General features: G+C 47.3%; 1 protein-coding gene across 2 annotated transcripts in view; it reads right to left on the reverse strand.

The window, feature by feature from the left end:
• The window catches only part of CAMLG (calcium modulating ligand), a 146,965-nt gene that overhangs the window by 115,559 nt on the left and 12,648 nt on the right, over window positions 1-18,758 (reverse strand). For both annotated transcript variants that reach the window (XM_063928266.1, XM_063928267.1), the window contains exon 2: window positions 1,509-1,933. In XM_063928266.1, coding sequence (XP_063784336.1) covers window positions 1,509-1,933 — 425 coding nt within the window. The remainder of the gene's footprint in view (window positions 1-1,508; window positions 1,934-18,758) is intronic.

Consider the following 18,758-nt stretch of genomic DNA (forward strand, 5'->3'; position numbering starts at 1 on the left):
GGACCACTAAAGCAAAGTGGCTTACAAAACAGCAAATGGCAATCACAATCCAAAAATGGATCAAAAATCTCCAAGAGCTTCATGGAACCTGGAAGATAGTTGAGATTAGCCGAGCGGGTGTGGTAAATTATGTTAACAGTCAAAATGTTAACATATTTAGAATGTCAACATGTGACATAACGACATTGTGCATGCCAACAGTCGGCACATCGACATAGCATTCTTTCACTATGCAAGTCCTAACCCTATCCTAAATCTAGCACTAAAATGTACTACAACATGTACATAAGTCTACACTGTGCATGCAGACATTCAGAAGCGGGCTACAGCACATTCTGGTGCAGACATCATACCTGGATACCAGCTGATCATAGGGTAAAATCTTCAATGTACTAAGGGCTTTATTCAGGTTTGTTAGCAAATGGAAAGAGTTAGCAAGATCTTACCGCAGCAGCAAATTTGTTAGTAAATGGGCAAATCCATGTGCACTGCAGGTGTGGCAGATATAACATGTGCAGAGAGAGTTAGATTTGGGTGGATTATATTGTTTCTGTGCAGGGTAAATATTGGCTGCTTTATTTTTACACTGCAATTTAGATTTCAGTTTGAACACACCACACCCAAATCTTACTCTCTCTGCACATGTTATATCTGCCCCCCCCTGCAGTGCACACAATTTTGCACATTAGCTAACAAATTTGCTGCTGCGATCAGATCTGACTTAAGCCCCATGTAGCACTGCAGGTGGAGCAGGTGTAACATGTGCAGAGAGATTTAGATTTGGGTGTGCAGTCTTCAAACTGAAATCTGAATTGCAGTGTAGAAATTAAGCATTCAGTATTTACCGTGCACAGAAACAATATAACCAACACAAATCTAAAACTCTCTGCACGTTACTTCTGCCCCAACTGCAGCGAAACATCGGGGGTAATTCAGAGTTGATTGCAGCAGCAAATTTTTTAGCAGTTGGGCAAAACCATGTGCACTGCAGATGTGGCAGACATAACATTTGCAGAGAGAGTTAGATTTGGGTGGGTTATTTTGTTTCTGTGCAGGGTTAATACTGGCCGCTATATTTTTACAATACAATTTAGATTTCAGTTTGAACACACCCCACCCAAATCTAACTCTCTCTGCACATGTTACATCTGCCCCCCCTGCAGTGCACATGGTTTTGCCCAACTGCTAACAAATTTGCTGCTGTGATCAACTCTGAATTAGGCCCTTGGTTTGGCCCAATTGCTAACTTTTTTGGTTTGCTAACAAACTTGAATAACACCCTACGTTTAGCCGGCTTCTCCTTGTTACCACCAACTACACAACAGCATATTTTGTTGTGCAACTGCTCAGTGTGGCTAACAAGGTTATTGAAGGTCAGCAACATAATTATTGTCATGGACTCTGTATTAGACAGCCAGTCAAATCGTAAACTTTGCACCGCTTTTCGGGTAAAATAAATATATAGCGACAAACAAGGAATACAGAACGCTATGAAATGTGTCACTTACCAGGGTCTTGCACACAAACATTCTAACTGCCATAGCAAGAAGTGCACTTCCCACAAGCCTAAAAATTCGGAAAGAGTCCAACTCTTCCACTCCATTGCCATTATCAGCAACTGGCTTCTCGCCATTGAGCTGGTTCCTAAGTTTCATGGCCTCATCAAATCTGGTTAAGTATTGGTTCAGGCCTTGCGGTGAAAGCTCTGAAGTCCCATCTGTTCTGTTTTGGAGTCCGTTGCCGTCTTTCCTGGTATCAGCACTGTTGGCGAAATCTGTACTTTCTCCAGTATATGTCTCCATGCCATCTGCACTGCCACAAGGATGATCACCTGCTGTCAGCGATTCTCCAGTAAGAATGGTTGCTCTCTTAGATGAAGATGGCAAAAGTAGAGAGTCGAGTTTATCAATTCGTTCAATTCTGAGTTTGTCAACTGCAATATTAATAAATGGAAATATATTACTAACAATACTTTAAGTTAAACATTCATCATGGAAGATATGAATCTTAATGACGAGGAGAGAAATAAAAATTGTAGTTTGTGACAACTTCCAGCTTTAGTCTAGATAACAAAAACTAAAATAAAAAAAATTGAAAGACCATGAAACAAAAACTTAAAAAAAAAAAAAAACACTAATTAATACATTAAGCAGATACCATGTAGTGAAACAAGATGTTTATTAGCTCTTAAGAATGTCTAGAGGAAGGTACTAGAATGTTACAGATGTTATTAGTAGATCAGATTATTTCCAATGCTAGTCAAGAGAATGCACACAGAATAGGGCATCTAGGGCTCCTTTTAGTCTGTATTAGCACACCTCACAGCAAGAGTAAAACCAGCCACAATCGCTTAAACCATCCAGTGTATGCATCCCCCTCCAGAGGTATGCATACACTGTGCATGTGCATCCTCCTCAAGAGGTTAAACATTTTTGCTAGTGGACAGGGAAGAATGTTCTCCCCTATGTGCAAAAGAATGCTAGGTAGGAATGAGCATCAGACACCCGGCATCAAATGGTTGCTGGGCTTGTGACATGAAATCCGTTGATGCGACAGCTACTAGCCATCACATCGCAACAATCGATTGTTATTACTGTGCACATGTGCAGAAGCATTCATAGCTTTGCACAACTGCACTTTAGCTGAGCTGCATGCACCACTTCCGAGTGTCCGCAGCTGCATAGAAGCTGTCAGTACAACAGATGGGCATCAGAAAGCAGCAGATGGCTGGCAACCACCTAATCCCCACAATTTGATGGGAAAAGCTCTTCCAATGAATCTGAAACATCGATGATTGCTAACCTTTGGCTTCCGATGCCTATCCCGAATGCCATGCGAGAGAGGTCATTCTATGTCCTCCTCCCAGACACCTGGGGATAGATTTACAAATGCATCTAAAACAGGCAACCGAACGTGTAGCCCATGAAAAATAAACAATCACTTTTTAGGATGTAGTACAGAAACGATAACTAGAACCTGACTGGTTCCTATGGGTAGGACAGCTATTTTTCATTTTAAAAACTTTAGTAAATCTACCCCCTGGAAGTCTGGGATTGGGTTCTTTCTCCATCTCCTTCCAAGAATACAACCAGGACCACTGTATTCCCCCACTGGATGAAAATGGGCTCAAGAAGTCTGTGGGTTTTTTTTTAAAACAGGGACGGTAATAGTCTACCATCCTTCTTGGTCAATGACACGTCTAGAATATGTACACATCTGGTGTCCATCGTATAAGTGAATTTAACAGGACTCTCTCACTCCTTTTAGGCTGGATTCCTTGGCTCCACTGGAACTCAATGAGTCATTAGGTTTACATGCGTTTATTTGATGCTACTTGGGCTATGCCAGTATTAGCGTTAAAATAAGAATTTACTTACCGATAATTCTATTTCTCGTAGTCCGTAGTGGATGCTGGGAACTCCGTAAGGACCATGGGGAACAGCGGCTCCGCAGGAGACTGGGCACAAAAGTAAAAGCTTTAGGAGTACCTGGTGTGCACTGGCTCCTCCCCCTATGACCCTCCTCCAAGCCTCAGTTAGGATACTGTGCCCGGACGAGCGTACACAATAAGGAAGGATATTGAATCCCGGGTAAGACTCATACCAGCCACACCAATCACACCGTACAACCTGTGATCTGAACCCAGTTAACAGCATGATAACAGAGGAGCCTCTGAAAAGATGGCTCACAACAATAACCCGATTTAGTTAACAATAACTATGTACAAGTATTGCAGACAATCCGCACTTGGGATGGGCGCCCAGCATCCACTACGGACTACGAGAAATAGAATTATCGGTAAGTAAATTCTTATTTTCTCTGACGTCCTAGTGGATGCTGGGAACTCCGTAAGGACCATGGGGATTATACCAAAGCTCCCAAACGGGCGGGAGAGTGCGGATGACTCTGCAGCACCGAATGAGAGAACTCCAGGTCCTCCTCAGCCAGGGTATCAAATTTGTAGAATTTAGCAAACGTGTTTGCCCCTGACCAAGTAGCTGCTCGGCAAAGTTGTAAAGCCGAGACCCCTCGGGCAGCCGCCCAAGATGAGCCCACTTTCCTTGTGGAATGGGCTTTTACAGATTTTGGCTGTGGCAGGCCTGCCACAGAATGTGCAAGCTGAATTGTACTACAAATCCAACGAGCAATAGTCTGCTTAGAAGCAGGAGCACCCAGCTTGTTGGGTGCATACAGGATAAACAGCGAGTCAGATTTTCTGACTCCAGCCGTCCTGGAAACATATATTTTCAGGGCCCTGACTACGTCCAGCAACTTGGAGCCCTCCAAGTCCCTAGTAGCTGCAGGCACCACAATAGGCTGGTTCAAGTGAAATGCTGAAACCACCTTAGGGAGAAATTGAGGACGAGTCCTCAATTCTGCCCTGTCCGTATGAAAAATTAGGTAAGGGCTTTTATAGGATAAAGCCGCCAATTCTGAGACACGCCTGGCTGAAGCCAGGGCTAACAGCATTACCACCTTCCATGTGAGATATTTTAAGTCCACAGTGGAAAGTGGTTCAAACCAATGTGATTTTAGGAATCCCAAAACTACATTGAGATCCCAAGGTGCCACTGGAGGCACAAAAGGAGGTTGTATATGCAGTACCCCCTTGACAAACGTCTGTACTTCAGGAACTGAAGCCAGTTCTTTTTGGAAGAAAATCGACAGGGCCGAAATTTGAACCTTAATGGACCCTAATTTTAGGCCCATAGACAGTCCTGTTTGCAGGAAATGCAGGAAACGACCCAGTTGAAATTCCTCTGTAGGGGCCTTTCTGGCCTCGCACCACGCAACATATTTACGCCAAATACGGTGATAATGTTGTACAGTTACATCCTTCCTGGCTTTGATCAGGGTAGGGATGACTTCATCCGGAATGCCTTTTTTCTTCAGGATCCGGCGTTCAACCGCCATGCCGTCAAACGCAGCCACGGTAAGTCTTGGAAGAGACAGGGTCCCTGCTGGAGCAGGTCCTTTCTTAGAGGTAGAGGCCACGGGTCCTCTGTGAGCATCTCTTGAAGTTACGGGTACCAAGTCCTTCATGGCCAATCCGGAGCCACGAGTATAGTCCTTACTCCTCTCCTTCTTATGATCCTCAGTACCTTGGGTATGAGAGGCAGAGGAGGGAACACATACACTGACTGGTACACCCATGGTGTTACCAGAGCGTCCACAGCTATTGCCTGAGGGTCCCTTGACCTGGCGCAATACCTGTCTAGTTTTTTGTTGAGGCGGGACGCCATCATGTCCACCTTTGGTTTTTCCCAACGGTTCACAATCATGTGGAAGACTTCTGGGTGAAGTCCCCATTCCCCCGGGTGGAGGTCGTGTCTGCTGAGGAAGTCTGCTTCCCAGTTGTCCACTCCGGGAATGAACACTGCTGACAGTGCCATCACATGATTTTCTGCCCAGCGAAGAATCCTTGCAACTTCTGCCATTGCCCTCCTGCTTCTTGTGCCGCCCTGTCTGTTTACGTGGGCGACTGCCGTGATGTTGTCCGACTGGATCAGCACCGGCTGACCTTGAAGCAGAGGTCTTGCTAGGCTCAGAGCATTGTAGATGGCTCTTAGCTCCAGGATATTTATGTGAAGTGATGTCTCTAGGCTTGACCACAAGCCCTGGAAATTTCTTCCCTGTGTGACTGCTCCCCAGCCTCTCAGGCTGGCATCCGTGGTTACCAGGACCCAGTCCTGAATGCCGAATCTGCGGCCCTCTAGAAGATGAGCACTCTGCAACCACCACAGGAGAGACACTCTTGTCCTTGGAGACAAGATTATCCGCTGATGCATCTGAAGATGCGACCCGGACCATTTGTCTAGCAGATCCCACTGGTAGGTTCTTGCGTGGAATCTGCCGAATGGGATTGCTTCGTAAGAAGCCACCATTTTTCCCAGAACCCTTGTGCATTGATGCACTGAGACTTGGCCTGGTTTTAGGAGCTTCCTGACTAGTTCGGATAACTCCCTGGCTTTCTCCTCCGGGAGAAACACCTTTTTCTGGACTGTGTCCAGGATCATCCCTAGGAATAGAAGTCGTGTCGTCGGGATCAGCTGCGATTTTGGAAAATTGAGAATCCAACCGTGCTGGCGCAGCACTATCTGAGATAGTGCTACCCCGACTTCCAACTGTTCCCTGGATCTTGCCCTTATCAGGAGATCGTCCAAGTAAGGGATAACTAAAACTCCCTTCCTTCGAAGGAGTATCATCATTTTGGCCATTACCTTGGTAAAGACCCGGGGTGCCGTGGACAATCCAAACGGCAGCGTCTGAAACTGATAGTGACAGTTCTGTACCACAAACCTGAGGTACCCTTGGTGAGAAGGGTAAATTGGGACGTGTAGGTAAGCATCTTTGATGTCCAGAGACACCATATAGTCCCCTTCTTCCAGGTTTGCAATCACTGCTCTGAGTGACTCCATCTTGAATTTGAACCTTTGTATGTAAGTGTTCAGGGATTTTAGGTTTAAAATTGGTCTTACCGAGCCGTCCGGCTTCGGTACCACAAATAGTGTGGAATAGTACCCCTTTCCCTGTTGTAGGAGGGGTACCTTGATTATCACCTGCTGGGAATACAGCTTGTGAATGGCTTCCAATACTGCCTCCCTGTCTGAGGGAGACGTCGGTAAAGCAGACTTTAGGAAATGGCGAGGGGGAGACGTCTCGAATTCCAATTTGTACCCCTGAGATACCACCTGAAGGATCCAGGGGTCCACTTGCGAGTGGGCCCACTGCGCACTGAACTTCTTGAGACGGGCCCCCACCGTGCCTGAGTCCGCTTGTAAAGCCCCAGCGTCATGCTGAGGACTTTGCGGAGGCGGGAGAGGGCTTTTGTTCCTGGGAACTGGCTGTTTGTTGCAGCCTTTTTCCTCTCCCTCTGCCACGGGGCAGAAATGAGGCGCCTTTTGCCCGCTTACCCTTATGGGGCTGAAAGGACTGCGCCTGATAGTATGGCGTCTTCTTAGGTTGAGAAGCTACCTGGGGTAAAAATGTGGATTTTCCAGCAGTTGCTGTGGCTACCAGGTCTGATAGACCTACCCCAAATAACTCCTCCCCCTTATAAGGCAATACTTCCATGTGCCTCTTAGAATCCGCATCACCTGACCACTGCCGCGTCCATAAACCTCTTCTTGCAGAAATGGACAGCGCGCTAACTCTTGATGCCAGTCGGCAAATATCCCTCTGTGCATCACGCATATATAGAAATGCATCCTTCAAATGCTCTACAGTCAATAATATACTGTCCCTATCAAGGGTATCGATATTTTCAGTCAGGGAATCCGACCACGCCAGGCCCGCACTGCACATCCAGGCTGAGGCTATTGCTGGTCGCAGTATAACACTCGTGTGAGAGTATATACATTTTAGGATATTCTCCAGCTTTCTATCGGCAGGTTCCTTTAGGGCGGCCGTATCAGGAGAGGGTAGTGCTACCTGTTTAGACAAGCGTGTGAGCGCTTTATCCACCCTAGGGGGTGTTTCCCAACGTGCCCTATCCTCTGGCGGGAAAGGGTGCGATGCCAATAACCTTTTAGGAATTATCAGTTTTTTATCGGGGGAAACCCACGCCTCATCACACACTTCATTTAATTCCTCGGATACAGGAAAAACTACAGGCAGTTTTTTCTCACCAAACATAATACCCTTCTTAGTGGTACTTGTATTATCAGATATATGCAATACATTTTTCATTGCTTCAATCATGTAACGTGTGGCCCTAGTGGAAGTCACGTTTGTCTCCTCATCATCGACACTGGAGTCAGTATCCGTGTCTGTGTCTGCCATTTGAGGTAACGGGCGTTTTAAAGCCCCTGATGGCGTTTGAGACCCTTGGACAGGCACAAGCTGATTTGCCGGCTGTCTCATGTCGTCAACTGTCTGTCGTAAGGAGCTGACACTGTCACGCAGTTCCTTCCACAAGCTCATCCACTCAGGTGTCGACTCCCCAGGGGGTGACAACTGTATAATAGGCAATTGCTCCGCTTCCATCTCATTTTCCTCCTCAAACATGTCGACACAATCGTACAGACACACCGCACACACACAGGGAATGCTCCGATAGAGGACAGGACCCCACTAGCCCTTTGGGGAGACAGAGGGAGAGTATGCCAGCACACACCAGAGCGCTATATATATACAGGAATACCACTATCAAGTGTGCTTTTCCTTATATAGCTGCTGTTTATATAAAACTGCGCCAAATTAGTGCCCCCCCTCTCTTTTTTACCCTTTTCTGTAGTGCAGGACTGCAGGGGAGAGTCAGGGAGACGTCCTTCCAGCGGAGCTGAGATGGAAAATGGCGCCCGTGTGCTGAGGAGATAGGCTCCGCCCCCTTCTCGGCGGCCTTTTCTCCCGCTTTTTTGGTAATTCTGGCAGGGGTTAAAATACACCCATATAGCCCTGGGGGTTATATGTGGTGTATTTATGCCAGCCAAGGTGTTTTACATTGCTGCTCAGGGCGCCCCCCCCTAGCGCCCTGCACCCTCAGTGACCGGAGTGTGAAGTGTGCCTGAGTAACAATGGCGCACAGCTGCAGTGCTGTGCGCTACCTTGTTGAAGACTGATGTCTTCTGCCGCCGATTTTTCCGGACCTTTTCTTGCTTCTGGCTCTGTAAGGGGGCCGGAGGCGCGGCTCCGGGACCGAGCTCCGAGGCTGGGCCTGTGTTCGGTCCCTCTGGAGCTAATGGTGTCCAGTAGCCTAAGAAGCCCAATCCACTCTGCACACAGGTGAGTTCGCTTCTTCTCCCCTTAGTCCCTCGAAGCAGTGAGCCTGTTGCCAGCAGGTCTCACTGAAAATAAAAAACCTAAACTTAAACTTTTCACTAAGAAGCTCAGGAGAGCCCCTAGTGTGCACCCTTCTCGGCCGGGCACAAAAATCTAACTGATGCTTGGAGGAGGGTCATAGGGGGAGGAGCCAGTGCACACCAGGTAGTCCTAAAGCTTTTACTTTTGTGCCCAGTCTCCTGCGGAGCCGCTGTTCCCCATGGTCCTTACGGAGTTCCCAGCATCCACTAGGACGTCAGAGAAATATATATCTTTTTCGGAGGTTCTACTTAGGTGGATTTTTGTTGACACAGCATTTGACATGTTTAGTGTAGAATCTATTGATTGAGACCTAAAAAGCAAAGTTGTGTAACTTCTGTAATATGGTTATTTGTGGTGATTAACCATGTTTACTGGCATCAATGTACTGCTGTGACCTATTACTGTTGTTATATTATGATGTACTTGTTTGTGTTTATGTAACAAGTGCCACTTACTGTTTTTAATGTCACTGCGGTGTGACTGTTTAAGCATTGCTATGGAGACCGGCATCGCTTCCGGGGAAGGCCTGTGTGGTGGCCGGAAACGGGGCTGGCATGCGGCACGAGCATGGTAGCTGGGAATCATTAAATGTGGTAAGTCTATGTTCACTATTGTATGAGGCTTGAAACGTTGCCATAATGAGCCGTGTTTTGTGATCTTTTGAGTGAGTCCTGAGTGCCGCCATTGGAGGAAGTTCCTAACGTGGAGCCGGGCCAGGGTCACATGTGGAGGACACCAGGCGTTGGATATTATTATAATATATATATATATATATATATATATATATATATATATATATATACACACACACACACACACACACACACACACACACACACACACACACACATATACATACTCAGGACTGAGTGAGCACAACCCCCACCTGTGGACCCTCATGGAGTCTGTTTCTGATCGTTTGAGTAGACACATGCACATTTGTGGCTTACTGGAGGTCATTTTGCAGGGCTCTGGCAGTGCTCCTCCTGTTCCTCCTTGCACAAAGGCGGAGGTAGCGGTCCTGCTGCTGGGTTGTTGCCCACCTACGGCCTCCTCCACGTCTCCTGATGTACTGGCCTGTCTACTGGTAGCGCCTCCATGCTCTGGACACTACACTGACAGACACAGCAAACCTTCTTGCCACAGCTCGCATTGATGTGCCATCCTGGATGAGCTGCACTACCTGAGCCACTTGTGTGGGTTGTAGACTCCGTCTCATGCTACCACTAGAGTGAAAGCACCGCCAGCTTTCAAAAGTGACCAAAACATCAGCCAGAAAGCATAGGAGCTGAGAAGTGGTCTGTGGTCACCACCTGCAGAACAACTCCTTTATTGGGGGTGTCTTGCTAATTGCCTATAATTTCCACCTGTTGTCTATTCCATTTGCACAACAGCATGTGAAATTGATTGTCAATCAGTGTTGCTTCCTAAGTGGACAGTTTGATTTCACAGAAGTGTGATTGACTTGGAGATACATTGTGTTGTTTAAGTGTTTCCTTTATTTTTTTGAGCAGTGTATATATAGTCATATTCGGCACTCAAGACAGATGACTGGATGCCGGGGTGCCCTCCTCGAGTAATATAACCATGCAGATAGGTCCCTTGTGTGAGATAAATGCACCAGTCCGACACAAAGACACAAGTGGCACTCCACGGACTTATGAAAAAGGTGTATTAAACAAATAATTAATACACACATATATACATATAAACGCAGCACTGTGCAAAAGATTATTTAGGCAGGTGTGGAAAAAATATTTCAAAGTAAAAATGCTTTCAAGAATTGATGTGTTCATAGTTTATATTTTTAGCAATTAACAAAATGCAAAGTGAATGAACAGAAATCTAAATCAAATCAATATTCAGTGTGACCACCCCTTTCCTTCAAAACCACGTTGATTCTTCTAGGTACACTTGTACACAGATTTTGAAGGAACTTGGCAGGGAGGTTGTTCCAAACATCTTGGAGAACTAACAAGAGATCTTTTGTGGATGTAGGATTGCTCAAATCCTTTTGTCTCTTCCTGTAATCCCAGACAGACTCGATTATGTTGAGATCAGGGCTCTGTGTGGGACATATAATCACATCCAGGACTCCTTGTATTTCTTTATTCTGAAGATCATTCTTAATGACATTGGCTGTGTGTTTGGGGAGATTGTCCTGCTGCAGAATACATTTGAAGAAAATCAGATACCTCCCTGATGGTATTGCTTGATGGATAAATACCTGCGTGTATTTTTGACTGATGGTCATTATCGGGCTATTCAATTAAAACCCTTTTGAGGGGGGGATCCCCATTATCGTGCGATAATGCTTGGGATCTGTGATAAGTATCCGAATTCGTGTGTTATTGCAGCTCCGAGGGCTGCTTACCGAGTGCTGAGTATCAAGGCTAATTGAATAGCCCCGGTGAATAAATTAGCTGTGGTAAATTACTGCAGCTAATTGAATACAGACCCTGGTGAGAACTAGATGATTGTTAGTATTATGTTGTTATAAACTAAGATTTCAAGCAGTAAATAATTTACTTTTCATTATATTCACATAATATAAAAGCTGTCAAAATGTTCTTGAAATGCAAAAGATTGTTTTTGAATCTCCAGGGTTATAGAAAAAGTCCATGCAAAACTAGATTGTGGGATCTTTTATTACATCGAGATAGGTTTTTGTTGTTTTTTTTTATGGGGAGAATCCCTATCTACGGTGATTACTTTGCTTATTTAAGGACTGCAGCTGTGCACGTGCTGCCGCAATTTCTGACGGTCATTTCAGGGTGGTGACAGCAGTGGAAGGAATTAATAAATGCTTTCTTTAATAAAGATTATTTTCAGAAACAAAATACAAATTTTATTATAATTCAGGCTTCCAGTCTGTTGTGCATGTTAAGTCAGATCAGGATTGGTCTAGACAAATGCACAGTGTTCCTAACTCCAGTCCTCATGGTTCACTAGCATACATCCCAACATGACCCTCTCCAGGAGGGACACAATGCTCTGCTTCTGGACTTTTTTTTTTTAATTTGTGAATGCCATCAACTGTTTTGAACAGGTTAATGAATAAAGAAAGGTGTTTCAGCACAGGTGATGGCAATCACAAATTAAGAGAAAAGTCCAGGAGCAGAGCGTTCTGTCCCTCCTGGAGAGGATCATGTTGGGAGGTATGCACTAATAGTGGATATTTTACAGATCTTCAAGACGGAGATCCCTAACCCTAACCCTCCCCCTAGCCCTCCACTCCTCGCAGCCTAAACCTAACCCTCCCCGGGCACACTTATGTTCGGTATCCCGTCATTCGGGATTCCGGCACCAGCATCTTAGTGGGCCATGCGGATTGGAGTTGTGAAACACTGGCATACCCACTGGCCTGCAAGCCAGCTATAATCAGCTGTAACGGCTACATTTTACTGTGATAATAATAAGAATTTACTCACCGGTAATTCTATTTCTCGTAGTCCGTAGTGGATGCTGGGAACTCCGTAAGGACCATGGGGAATAGCGGGCTCCGCAGGAGACTGGGCACTCTTAAAGAAAGATTAGGTACTATCTGGTGTGCACTGGCTCCTCCCTCTATGCCCCTCCTCCAGACCTCAGTTAGGGAAACTGTGCCCGGAAGAGCTGACACAATAAGGAAAGGATTTGGAATCCCGGGTAAGACTCATACCAGCCACACCAATCACACCGTACAACTCGTGATACTATACCCAGTTAACAGTATGAATAACAACTGAGCCTCACGAACAGATGGCTCATAACAATAACCCTTTAGTTAGGCAATAACTATATACAAGTACTGCAGACAATCCGCACTTGGGATGGGCGCCCAGCATCCACTACGGACTACGAGAAATAGAATTACCGGTGAGTAAATTCTTATTTTCTCTGACGTCCTAGTGGATGCTGGGAACTCCGTAAGGAACATGGGGATTATACCAAAGCTCCCAAACGGGCGGGAGAGTGCGGATGACTCTGCAGCACCGAATGAGCAAACTCAAGGTCCTCCTCAGCCAGGGTATCAAACTTGTAGAATTTTGCAAATGTGTTTGAACCCGACCAAGTAGCAGCTCGGCAAAGCTGTAAAGCCGAGACCCCTCGGGCAGCCGCCCAAGAAGAGCCCACCTTCCTCGTGGAATGGGCTTTTACGGATTTAGGATGCGGCAGTCCAGCCGCAGAATGTGCAAGTTGAATCGTGCTATAGATCCAGCGAGCAATAGTCTGCTTTGAAGCAGGAGCACCCAGCTTGTTGGGTGCATACAGGATAAATAGCGAGTCAGTTTTCCTGACTCTAGCCATCCTGGAAACATAGATTTTCAGGGCCCTGACTACGTCCAGCAACTTGGAATCCTCCAAGTCCAGAGTAGCCGCAGGCACCACAATAGGTTGGTTCAATTGAAACGCTGATACCACCTTAGGAAGAAATTGGGAACGAGTCCTCAATTCCGCCCTATCCATATGAAAAATCAGATAAGGGCTTTTACATGACAAAGCCGCCAATTCTGATACACGCCTGGCCGAAGCCAAGGCCAACAGCATGACCACTTTCCGCGTGAGATATTTTTGCTCCACGGTTTTAAGTGGCTCAAACCATTGCGACTTTAGGAAATCCAACACCACGTTGAGATCCCAAGGTGCCACTGGAGGCACAAAAGGGGGCTGAATATGCAGCACCCCTTTAACAAAAGTCTGAACTTCAGGCAGTGAAGCCAGTTCTTTTTGGAAGAAAATCGACAGAGCCAAAATCTGGACCTTAATGGAACCCAATTTGAGGCCCATAGTCACCCCTGACTGAAGGAAGTGCAGAAATCGACCCAGCTGAAATTCCTCCGTTGGGGCCTTCCTGGCCTCACACCAAGCAACATATTTCCGCCATATACGGTGATAATGTTTTGCGGTCACATCCTTCCTAGCTTTAATCAGCGTAGGAATGACTTCCTCCGGAATGCCCTTTTCCTTTAGGATCCGGTGTTCAACCGCCATGCCGTCAAACGCAGCCGCGGTAAGTCTTGGAACAGACAGGGCCCCTGCAGTAGCAGGTCCTGTCTGAGCGGCAGAGGCCATGGGTCCTCTGAGATCATTTCTTGAAGTTCTGGGTACCAAGCTCTTCTTGGCCAATCCGGAACAATGAGTATAGTTCTTACTCCTCTCCTTCTTATTATCCTCAGTACCTTGGGTATGAGAGGAAGAGGAGGGAACACATAAACCGACTGGTAAACCCACGGTGTCACTAGAGCGTCCACAGCTATCGCCTGAGGGTCCCTTGACCTGGCGCAATATCTTTTTAGCTTTTTGTTGAGGCAGGACGCCATCATGTCCACCTGTGGCCGTTCCCAACGGTTCACAATCAGCTGGAAGACTTCTGGATGAAGTCCCCACTCTCCCGGGTGGAGGTCGTGCCTGCTGAGGAAGTCTGCTTCCCAGTTGTCCACTCCCGGAATGAACACTGCTGACAGTGCTATCACGTGATTCTCCGCCCATCAAAGAATCCTTGTGGCTTCTGCCATTGCCACCCTGCTTCTTGTGCCGCCCTGGCGGTTTACATGGGCGACCGCTGTGATGTTGTCTGACTGAATCAGAACCGGTTGGTTTTGAAGCAGGGGTTCTGCTTGACGCAGGACGTTGTAAATGGCCCTTAGTTCCAGAATATTTATGTGTAGGGAAGTTTCCTGACTTGACCATTGTCCTTGGAAGTTTCTTCCCTGGGTGACTGCCCCCCAACCTCGGAGGCTTGCATCCGTGGTCACCAGGACCCAGTCCTGTATGCCGAATCTGCGGCCTTCGAGCAGATGAGCACTCTGCAGCCACCATAGCAGAGACACCCTGGCCCTCGGGGACAGGGTGATTAACCGATGCATCTGGAGATGCGATCCGGACCACTTGTCCAACAGATCCCACTGGAAGATCCTTGCATGGAATCTGCCGAAGGGAATTGCTTCGTAAGAAGCTACCATCTTTCCCAGGACTCGCGTGCAGTGATGCACCAACACCTGCTTTGGTTTCAGGAGGTCCCTGACCAGAGATGATAATTCCTGGGCCTTCTCCTCCGGGAGAAATATCTTCTTCTGTTCTGTGTCCAGAATCATGCCCAAGAACAGCAGACGCGTCGCAGGAATCAGCTGCGACTTTGGGATATTCAGAATCCAGCCGTGCTGATGCAGCACTTCCTGAGATAGTGCCACGCCGACTAGCAACTGCTCTTTGGACCTCGCCTTTATAAGGAGATCGTCCAAGTACGGAATAATCATGACTCCCTTCTTTCGGAGGAGCATCATCATTTCGGCCATTACCTTGGTAAATACCCACGGTGCCGTGGACAGACCAGACGGCAACGTCTGGAATTGGTAATGACAGTCCTGTACCACAACCTTGAGGTACTTTGAACTTGAACTTTTTTATATAAATGTTCAAGGATTTTAAATTTAGAATGGGTCTCACCGAACCGTCTGGTTTCGGTACCACAAACATTGTGGAATAGTAACCCCGTCCCTGTTGAAGGAGGGGTACCTTGATTATCACCTGCTGAAGATACAGCTTGTGAATTGCCGCCAGTACTACCTCCCTTTCTCTGAGGGCAGCAGGCAAGGCTGATTTGAGGTAACGGCGAGGGGGAGTCGCCTCGAACTCCAGCTTGTATCCCTGTGGTACTACTTGCAGAACCCAGGGATCCATCTGTGAGCGAGCCCACTGGTCGCTGAAGTTCCGGAGACGCGCCCCCACCGCACCTGGCTCAGCCTGTGGAGCCCCAGCATCATGCGGTGGACTTAGTGGAAGCAGGGGAGGATTTTTGATCCTGGGAACTGGCTGTCTGGTGCAGCCTTTTTCCTCTTCCCTTGCCTCTGGCAGAAAGGAAGCGCCTTTGATCCGCTTGCTTTTCTGAGGCCGAAAGGACTGTACCTGATTATACGGTGCTTTCTTAGGCTGTGAGGGAACCTGAGGTAAAAAATTTGACTTCCCAGCTGTTGCTGTGGATACGAGGTCCGAGAGACCATCCCCAAACAATTCCTCACCCTTATAAGGCAGAATCTCCATGTGCCTTTTAGAATCAGCATCACCTGTCCACTGCCGGGTCCATAATACCCTCCTGGCAGAAATGGACATTGCATTAATTCTGGATGCCAGCCGGCAAATATCCCTCTGTGCATCCCTCATATATAAGACGACGTCTTTAATATGCTCTATGGTTAGCAAAATAGCATCCCTGTCGAGGGTAAATAAGAATTTACTCACCGGTAATTCTGTTTCTCGTAGTCCGTAGTGGATGCTGGGAACTCCGTAAGGACCATGGGGAATAGCGGGCTCCGAAGGAGGCTGGGCACTCTAGAAAGATCTTAGACTACCTGGTGTGCACTGGCTCCTCCCACTATGACCCTCCTCCAAGCCTCAGTTAGGTACTGTGCCCGGACGAGCGTACACAATAAGGAAGGATTTTGAATCCCGGGTAAGACTCATACCAGCCACACCAATCACACCGTACAACTCGTGATATGAAACACAGTTAACAGTATGAAACAATAGAGCCTCTCAACAGATGGCTCAACCATAACCCGATTTAGTTAACAATAACTATGTACAAGTATTGCAGATAAACCGCACTTGGGATGGGCGCCCAGCATCCACTACGGACTACGAGAAACAGAATTACCGGTGAGTAAATTCTTATTTTCTCTAACGTCCTAGTGGATGCTGGGAACTCCGTAAGGACCATGGGGATTATACCAAAGCTCCCAAACGGGCGGGAGAGTGCGGATGACTCTGCAGCACTGAATGAGAGAACTCCAGGTCCTCCTCAGCCAGGGTATCAAATATGTAGAATTTTGCAAACGTGTTTGCCCCTGACCAAGTAGCTGCTCAGCAAAGTTGTAAAGCCGAGACCTCTCGGGCAGCCGCCCAAGATGAGCCCACCTTCCTTGTGGAATGGGCATTGACAGATTTTGGCTGTGGCAGGCCTGCCACAGTATGTGCAAGCTGAATTGTACTACAAATCCAACGAGCAATAGTCTGCTTAGAAGCAGGAGCACCCAGCTTGTTAGGTGCATATAGGATAAACAGCGAGTCAGATTTTCTGACTCTAGCCGTTCTGGAAACATATATTTTCAGTGCCCTGACAACGTCTAGCAACTTGGAGTCCTCCAAGTCCCTAGTAGCCTAGGCACCACAATAGGCTGGTTCAGGTGAAACGCTGACACCACCTTTGGGAGAAACTGGGGACGAGTCCTCAATTCTGCCCTATCCATATGGAAAATCAAATAAGGGCTTTTACAAGACAAAGCCGCCAACTTTGATACTCGCCTGGCAGAAGCCAAGGCCAATAACATAACCACCTTGCACGTGAGATATTTCAGATCCACGGTTTTTAGTGGTTCAAACCAATGTGATTTTAAGAAACTCAACACCACGTTGAGATCCCAAGGTGCCACAGGAGGCACAAACGGGGGCTGACTCTGCAGCACTCCTTTTATAAATGTCTGAACTTCAGGTACTGAAGCTAGTTCTTTTTGAAAAAAAATCGACAGAGCCGAGATCTGTACCTTAATGGAACCCAATTTAAGGCCCATAGTCACTCCTGCTTGCAGGAAATGCAGAAATCGACCTAGTTGAAATTCCTCTGTTGGGGCCCTTTCGGCCTCACACCATGCAACATATTTTCGCCATATGCGGTGATAATGAGTTGCTGTAACCTCTTTCCTGGCTTTAGTAAGCGTAGGAATGACTTCCTCCGGAATGCCCTTTTCCTTCAGGATCCGGCGTTCAACCGCCATGCCGACAAACGCAGCCGCGGTAAGTCTTGGAACAGACAGGGCCCCTGCTGCCGCAGGTCCTGTCTGAGTGGCAGAGGCCATGGGTCCTCTGATATAAATTCTTGAAGTTCTGGGTACCAAGCTCTTCTTGGCCATCCACGAGTATCGTTCTTACTCCTCGCCTTCTTATTATTCTCAGTACCTTTGGTATGAGAGGCAGAGGGGAGATCACATAAACCGACTGGTACACCCACGGTGTTACCAGAGAGTCCATAGCTATCGCCTGAGGGTCCCTTGACCCGGTGCAATATCTTTTATAGCTTTTTGTTGAGGCGGGACGCCATCATGTCCACCTGTGGCCTTTCCCAATGGTGTACAATCCTATTGGAAGACTTCTGGAGGAAGTCCCCATTCTCCCGGGTGGAGGTCTTGTCTGTTGAGAAGATCTGCTTCCCATTTGTCCACTCCGGGAATGAACACTGCTGACAGTGCTAACACATGATTTTCCGCCTATCGGAGAATCCTTGTGGCTTCTGCCATCGCCATCCTGCTTCTTGTGCCGCCCTGTTGGTTTACATGGGCGACTGCCGTGATGTTGTCTGATTGGATCAGCACCGGCTGGTTTTGAAGCAGAGGCCTTGCCGGCCTCAGGGCATTATAAATGGCCCTCAGGTCCAGAATATTTATGTGTAGGGAAATAACCTGACTTGACCAAAGTCCCTGGAAATTTCTTCCCTGTGTGACTGCCTCCCAGCCTCAAAGGCTGGAATCCATGGTCACTAGGACCTAGTCCTGTATGCCAAACCTGCGGCCCTCTTGAAGATGGGCACTCTGCAGCCACCACAGTAGAGATACCCTGGTCCTTGGAGACAGGGTTATCAGCCTATGCATCGGAAGATGCGATCCGGACCACTTGTCCAACAGGTCCCTCTGAAAAGTTCTTGTATGGAACCTGCCTAATGGGATTGCTTCGTAGGAAGCTACCATTTTTCCCAGGACTCGCGTGCAATGATGCACCGGTACCTATTTTGGCTTCAGGAGGTCTCTGACTAGAGATGACAACTCCTTGGCTTTCTCCTCCGGGAGAAACACTATTTCTGGTTTATGTCCAGAACCATCCCCAGGAACAGTAGACGTGTCATAGGAACCAGCTGTGACTTTGGACTGTTTAGAATCCAACCATGCTGTTGTAGCACTTTCCAAAATAGTGCTACCCCGACTACC

Source organism: Pseudophryne corroboree, chromosome 6 (assembly GCF_028390025.1).
Source record: "Pseudophryne corroboree isolate aPseCor3 chromosome 6, aPseCor3.hap2, whole genome shotgun sequence".
Taxonomy (NCBI): Eukaryota; Metazoa; Chordata; class Amphibia; order Anura; family Myobatrachidae; genus Pseudophryne; species Pseudophryne corroboree.